Here is a 7557-nt window from a genome sequence, read left to right on the forward strand (position 1 = left end):
TATGCTATCTTTAGAGCTCATGCATAGGAACACCTCCATAGTATAACAGCCAGCTTCTACTGCTAATATTATGCTGGAAATAACTCACAACAGTGACTAGCAAAGAAACACACCAGCAATCCCATTATTTTATAGGAGTAAAAGGAAATATAAAAAATTAAGATACACCCTACCCTGCATTAAAGCAAACCATTTAACAAAAATGCATTGAATCCTAAATATTTAATTATAGATGTTTGGGCAGGGATCCCATTGGTTCCTGAAAGCACTTGTCAATAATTGAATGGTTTCACTTTGTGTATAAAAGCAGCACCATCAGGCATTGCTGGTAGACCTGTACCATCCTAGATCTCCATCCCTACAGAGGATTATAACTAGAAGAGCAATCATGCCTGGATCAAAGGGTGGTGGATGCAAAGATTCTGACCGTAAGTAGTTCTATATGTTAGCGAATAGGGTAACATGGAATTTACTAGTTGGTGCCTCTATTATACATGCCAAAGGCTGGACTGAATGACAAAGAGATGTTCTTAGCTGTATAAAGTTATTCAAAAAAAGATATGTATTCTGGTAAAATTTAAACAAATGTGAAAGAGGAGATAGTTCTAATCTGTGCATAGTTCTTTATGGTGCTGCTGTTCTATTTAGCAGGGAGATACTTAAAGATCATTTGAAAGTCAATTAAACTGTTCCAAATGTATCATCATAAATAGATTATTTTCCTGAAATGGAAACTGTAATTATAAGATACATTGATATTTCTGCAGAACATAACAGCCAAGATTATTGTGAATACAGTAGAGGCAACGTTTATTCTAACATTTGCCGTAAACTAGCCGGGTTACATTCTGGGTATGTGCTGGGTATGTGCTGGGTATGTGCTGGGTATGTTCTGGGCTAGTTTGAGGCACGTTTAAGGCATTTCTGCATTGACTAACGACCCATAGGATTAACACAGCAGGGATCCCTGGCAGTCCCATTCAGTTTGAATGGGACTGCCAGGGACCCCCGCTGTTAATCTGATAGGCCATTAATCAATGCAGAAATGCTGGGGCTAGTTTAAGGAAAGTTTAAGGCATGTATTCAGAATGTACCTGGGTGTTTCCTGGGTCTTTTGGGGAATTGCCACTGGTTTTTGTTAGAATATGAGTTGCCTCTACTGTACATTAAAAACAGTTATTTAAAGAGAGCCCAATGAAAATATATAGAACTATATGTGTCTTGGTGACCAAAAAAAAGATAATTTTTTTGCGTGCATCACATATAGGAAACATGTAAACCAAGGCAGTGTGCCTACATTTGAAGCAGATTGTTAAAATATTGAAATGTTAATGCAACTCAGACCTGCAGGGTGTTTGGAAGTAAGGAAAAGGGAAAAACATGAGGGGAAAAACACTGAATTGTGAAAAGTAGCTTCTTCTTTTACTCTCCTCAACTCCTTCACTGATATGCACTCAGCCTGATACATGGATGCATGACCATTTCTATTGTTAACCTATTGGCAAAAAATGCACTTGTTGACCCCAATTCATCTACTGTAGGTTTTCAAAGCTTTTGCATGATTGGCCATTAGCTATCACACATTCATGTTGTATTTACGTGGTCCATAAAAACCATTCAAGATTTGCACTTATCTGTCTCAGTGATATTCATTCTCTCTCATTTCAGCATGTGCACCAGCTAAATCATGCAAGGACGCATGCCCTGCCCCCAAATGCCCAGGTAACAAAATCTGCACGGTCAATCAGATCTTAATCCTGTTGTTACGGGAGGGCCTGTAATTCATTGTGCAGCAATATGCACAGTCCCACTGTTTGTGTTTTTTCTCTTTACAGTACTCCCAATAAAATATAAAACAATGCATAAATACACTTATTACTATAGGGGGAACAACAGTCATTTAAACCTGGAGCATAAAATGGATAGGAAAGAATGACTGTAGAGACCATGATGATGCTTGTTATGTATAAAGTTGATTAAGGAAAACACTGCTCATTTGAACCTACACATCTCTGCCATCTCCTTGTCTGTAATTGTATGAGAGGGTTTTGCCTTTCTCCAAAATGGGTCTTTTTAAAACAAAAAACTAAAATAGCAATAGATTGCTCAATAACTTATATACAATAAGGGTGGGCACCCTCACTGGTGTTTTAGTTTTTGTTCTAAAACGTTTTCATGTTTTTGTTAGAAAGAGATGGGCAAAACTGGGTGTGTGAAATCAGAGTAAGATCTGTAGATAGATTGGCCTAGATTATTATGTTTAGATGCAAATACATGGAAAATATATTGTAATATTGTGAGAAAAATATTTTTTTAACCAATCCAGTATTGAGTAGAGATGGACAAAATTAGGTGTGTGAAATCAGAAAGTACCAGAATTTTACATTCCAAAACTTAATACAAAACTAAAACCAAATCCCTTCAGATTTTTCAAACCTAGACCTAATCATGATTTAGAACCAAACCCAGACCACCAGACCAAGAACCATCTCTACTGTGGGTTACCAGTGGAGTTGAAAACTGAGGGTGTTTTTTGCCATTTTAAAATTACAGCTTAACCCCCTTATAACACTGTGCTTGGGGTCCAAAGAATCACTTCGTGCTATAAGCGGATCGCGTTAGAGATAATGTACAATTGTATGCATTGTACAATAAAGTATTTAAGACGCCAATAATCGTGTTGTAAAGTATTCATAAATACGAAAATTGGGAGCCACGTCTGCATCGCGTTATAAGCGGATTCGCGTTGTGACAGATCGCGTTATAACGGGGTTGAGCTGTACATGTTTCAGTTATATTATTATAGTTTCGTAATAATTTTTATAATGATATACTTATTTTAAGCATATTTTCATTTTTTGTTGTGCACTTCCCTTCTTATTTTGAGTTCTGTTCATAATTTGGTGAAAATATAAAACAAAAAAAAAGAAAGATTGTAGGCAACACCAGAAGCAAAACACAAAATATATTTAAACCAAAACCACATTCAAAACCAATTTGTATTAAGTCTCTGTTATTGATTGCCATCATACCTGCTAACTATCTCCAGGTCAGTAGTGTGATCATAATACAGTCCTGAATTCGATGCCACTTTTCTTTCAGAGTAAGATCTATAGAAAGATTGGCCTACATTATTATCATACTGTTAAGACGGAGATAGATGGAAAATATGCCCAATTGATGTCAACTTCCATAGACTGAGTTCTTTAAGATTTGGAGTGTTTAGCATCAGAAGGGAACATTTTAAATGAATATTACTGATTTACATCGATGACACTCAATGGAAGTTTTTTGTTTTCCCTGATACTAAAAATCAGTGTGACCGACTTCAAAGGAGACTGACTTTGAATAAATGAGACCTGACAGATCTGTAGGGTCACCTGTATCTTCATTTATGGATTCCCAAAATTCCAGTACATTGGAGTTGAATATTTTCTGTGCGCTTCTGTATCCCTCATTTCAGTTCCAAATGAATAAAAGTCCCTCAATGTGGGGGATTTTTGTTTTAAATAAGCTGTCTTTGTATGACCTGATTTTTTTTTACTGACATTTCCTTAATTTAGAAGTAATCAATGTATCTCAGCCATTTCTTCAAATTATACTTCTATTTCTCAACAGAACCTTGCCATCAAGGTCATGGGGGTAGCAGCGGTGGAGGTCATGGAGGTGGAGGTGGGGGTCAAAGCAGTGGAGGTCATGGAGGTCAAAGCGGTGGAGGTGATGGAGGTCAAAGCAGTGGAGGTCACGGAGGTGGAGGTGGAGGTCACGGGTGTCAAAGCAGTGGAGGTCACGGAGGTCAAAGCAGTGGAGGTCATGGAGGTGGAGGTGGCGGAGGAGGAGGTGGAGGTCATGGGTGTCAAAGCAGTGGAGGTCACGGAGGTCAAAGCAGTGGAGGTGATGGAGGTCAAAGCGGTGGAGGTCACGGAGGTGGAGGTCACGGAGGTCAAAGCAGTGGAGGTCACGGAGGTGGTGGAGGTCATGGAGGTCAAAGCAGTGGAGGTCACGGAGGTCAAAGCAGTGGAGGTCACGGAGGTGGAGGTGATGGAGGAGGAGGTGGAGGTCATGGATGTCAAAGCAGTGGCGGTCACGGAGGTCAAAGCAGTGGAGGTCACGGAGGTCAAAGCAGTGGAGGTCACGGAGGTGGAGGTGACGGAGGAGGAGGTGGAGGTCATGGGTGTCAAAGCAGTGGAGGTGGTGGTGGAGGTCACGGAGGTGGAGGTCACGGAGGTGGATGTGGAGTCAAGAAGTAATCCCTCTGAATCCATCTCAAGTGTGTTGACTGAAAATTATTTAACATTCCGTTAATCCGTTAATCAGGAATTACAAACCCCTTTAAAATATCTGATTACGCATATTAAAATAAACTTATTAAACCATTTGTGCTGTAGATTTTTTCAAATGTATATTTTCACTTACAGTATTTAAAGGAAAGGTACAGTAGAGCCAGTAGCACTGCAGAGAATGCTGTGTTACTACAGGATTACAACAGAGGGCTCTCTGTGATATACAGATCTGATGAACATATAAAGTTTTTCAGTCCAAGTCATAAAATGTTTTCATGTGAGTTGTAGGAATTTAAATGCATCTGCCAGACATTAGACTTCTAAAAGAGGAGCCCAAATTCATACCAAACTCCAGTAAAATACAATAAGAACTAACAAGAAATGTTTTATTTTTTTTTAACTTGGTCTGGTTTGGAGTTAGTTAAAGTCTATATTCATCACAGTATGGGCTTGAGCGGACAGCTACGTATTGCAAAACAATACAGTTTGTTACTGCTATTTTGGAAGTGAAAGATTTACTGTTAGAGAATGCTTGTTAACATTAATCAATTCACACACCGTCCCTATAACACATAACATCCCTCCCCCCAAACACAGCCTGCACCCCAACACATACAGATCCCCTGAAACAAGACGTGTGAGTCTCATATACTGTATATAAAAGGAAAAAGAGGAAACAAAGAGTGTGCAGTAACCAACAATCCTAAAGGTAATGGCCAATCGGGAATACATGTGAGGTCAATAGCTAAAACATAACACAGATAGTAGCATTAAAATGCACAAACATGGGCCTGAAAGCAGAACTGATCAAATAGAAAAAGAATTTGTTTTTATCTTAATGTATATTTAAGGGTTATATACTACGGGAGCCTTTGGGCTTCTTTTGTCTTTGCTTGAGTGTCATTCGTGTTTATCACCAGTGGTCTCAATGACCCTGATGTAGAACAGGATTTCCCATAGAACAATTCAGCTGGTATCTTTCATAGGTTTAGAGTTATAAGTAAAGTACAGGTAAACACAATAAACAATACTCATCCCTAAATCAGTTTCAGATTATCACTTCCACATCCCAGAGCCGTGTGTTATTAAACAGATTTAATGGAGTTGATAGTGAAGTTTAAAATATAGTTAAAATATATATATATTTAAACTGTGTCAGCCTGGTTTAAGCTATTAAACCTATTAACCATTAAACATGCCACTGTGGTTAGTTCACGAGTACATAGGGAACATTATCTGCCTCTGTTATCTATTTAGTGGCATTCAGTCTCCATTACATTTCATGCGCTTTATTTGTTCCATAGTTCAGAGAATATTTACTGGGTTTTAGGGTGTTCGTTTTAGTTCATGTCTTTTAAATTCAGTGTTTAATAAATTGATTACTTTTTAAAATCTTTTTATTAGTTTTTGAATAATACGAAACAATATAAATACTATAATTCATGAAAAAAAACAACTTATCCGTAACTACTACTATTGTTAACTCCTGCTAGTAAAAAAACAAGAAATAAAAAGATTTCTGTACATTAATAGAATACAGGCATACCCCGCATTAACGTACGCAATGGGACCGGAGCATGTATGTAAAGCGAAAATGTACTTAAAGTGAAGCACTACCTTTTCCCACTTATCGATGCATGTACTGTATTGCAATCGTTATATATGTGCATAACTGATGTAAATAACGCATTTGTAACAGGCTCTATAGTCTCTCTGCTTGCGCACAGCTTCGGTACAGGTAGGGAGCCGGTATTGCTGTTCAGGACGTGATGACAGGCGCATGCGCGAGCTGCCGTTTGCCTATTGGGCGATCTGTACTTACTCGCGAGTGTACTTAAAGTGAGTGTACTTAAAGCGGGGTATGCCTGTAAACATTAATACACTAATAATTTTATGTATTAAATTGACTCTTTTTGCACAAGCCAGTGTATTAAACATTTTACATACTGTACTATGTTTATGAGTAACTGTGTCAAATTTAGAATTTTGTTTTATATTTGATAGATTTGGAGTGATATTGCACAGTAAATGAGTACTTCAGTATTATTGCAATATGATACTTCATTTTTATGTATGTAATCCTTGATTACTGGCAACGTTTTAATGTTTAAAATCATTAAAGAACTATATATATATATATATATATAAAATAAATAAATGTGAATTAAATAAACACTAGGGGCCTATACACTAAGCGCCGATAAGCCACTTATCAAGGCCTTTTCGCCAAAAAGGTCTACTGTGATTCAGTAAGCCCTGATAAGCCGTAGATAAAAGCCCCTTTCTGTATTTTTATTTCCAGAGGGAAAAAAAACCCAAACGAATGGTGATGAGCCACTAATCGGTAGGTGTTCAAACTCGCGCAATTCAAGTAGCCCCATAATCGCGGCTCTAGAATGGAGATTTCCTCTCAAAATCCTCCCTCCAGGATAAGTTGTCAGGAAGGTGGTGAGAACCTGTTGAGAAGCAACGAGATGGGGACTTAGAAAAAAAAAAATACTTTTTTTTATAAATATGATTTAAGACTAGAGTCTTTGGCTCTGACATGTGTTGCTTTGTAGTTGTGAGCCCGTGGTCTTGAAATGTAGGAGTTATAATAAATATAAGCCTTGAGCTTTCATACCTTATTGTGTCACCGCTTACGTTATGAAGGGTTTAAAATATCCACCACGGTCGGGGAGGTGTAGGGGCTACGGGATTCTGTTACGATGCCCGCCATCTCAATTTCCTTCAAGACATCCCGCACGTCCTCCACATCGCTGGGAGCTATGCGTCTGGAACGCTCCCGGAATGGTGTGGCATCATTCAGCCGGATCGTGTGCTAGCATTCTTGCTGCAGCCCACATCCATCCGTTGGTGGAGAACACCTCCCGACGCTCCTCCAATTTGGCACTTAGCCATTTCTTCCAGTCCGCTGGCAGGGTCGCTTCCTAGAAATTGAACTGCAATCTGACAGGCTCTTCTTGCATTTTAGCGGCGTTCACATGAGCCAGAGTGTCTACGGGTGTAAAAGCTCTTTGTGTCCTCATGGTTCGTTAACATTCCAGTGGGTGGGGTTGACATTCCACAGAGAACAAGCAAATGTTAACCCTTAGCACGCTGGTCCTTTGCAGAGGGGTGCCGCTCTTGGGGAGCCCCATCAGGCTGTGCGCCTTTGGGGCAAAGCAGATAATTTTACAATTTTAAATGTGGTTAAATAGGACAAATATTAAACACATCTTCTCTTCTTTTCTCTAAACCCTGCAATGTATTCTCTCCATAATACAAAAAAATA

The 7557-nt window shown here is 38.8% G+C and overlaps 1 protein-coding gene across 5 annotated transcripts in view; it reads left to right on the top strand.

The window, feature by feature from the left end:
- Positions 1–333: 333 nt before the first annotated feature.
- The window catches only part of LOC142501122 (uncharacterized), a 75108-nt gene continuing 67884 nt past the window's right edge, over positions 334–7557 (top strand). For 4 of the 5 annotated variants that reach the window (XR_012803420.1, XR_012803417.1, XR_012803419.1 and 1 more), the window contains exon 1: positions 341–428. Coding sequence is in view for 1 of the 5 variants with exons in the window: in XM_075610507.1 (XP_075466622.1) it covers positions 3637–4305 (669 nt within the window). In the remaining 4 variants the exon portion in view is untranslated. Of the gene's footprint in view, positions 429–1668; positions 1723–3618; positions 4377–7557 lie in introns of those variants that run through there. The other variant, XM_075610507.1, reaches the window with a different exon arrangement.

The sequence above is a fragment of the Ascaphus truei genome, chromosome 8 (assembly GCF_040206685.1).
Source record: "Ascaphus truei isolate aAscTru1 chromosome 8, aAscTru1.hap1, whole genome shotgun sequence".
Taxonomy (NCBI): domain Eukaryota; kingdom Metazoa; phylum Chordata; class Amphibia; order Anura; family Ascaphidae; genus Ascaphus; species Ascaphus truei.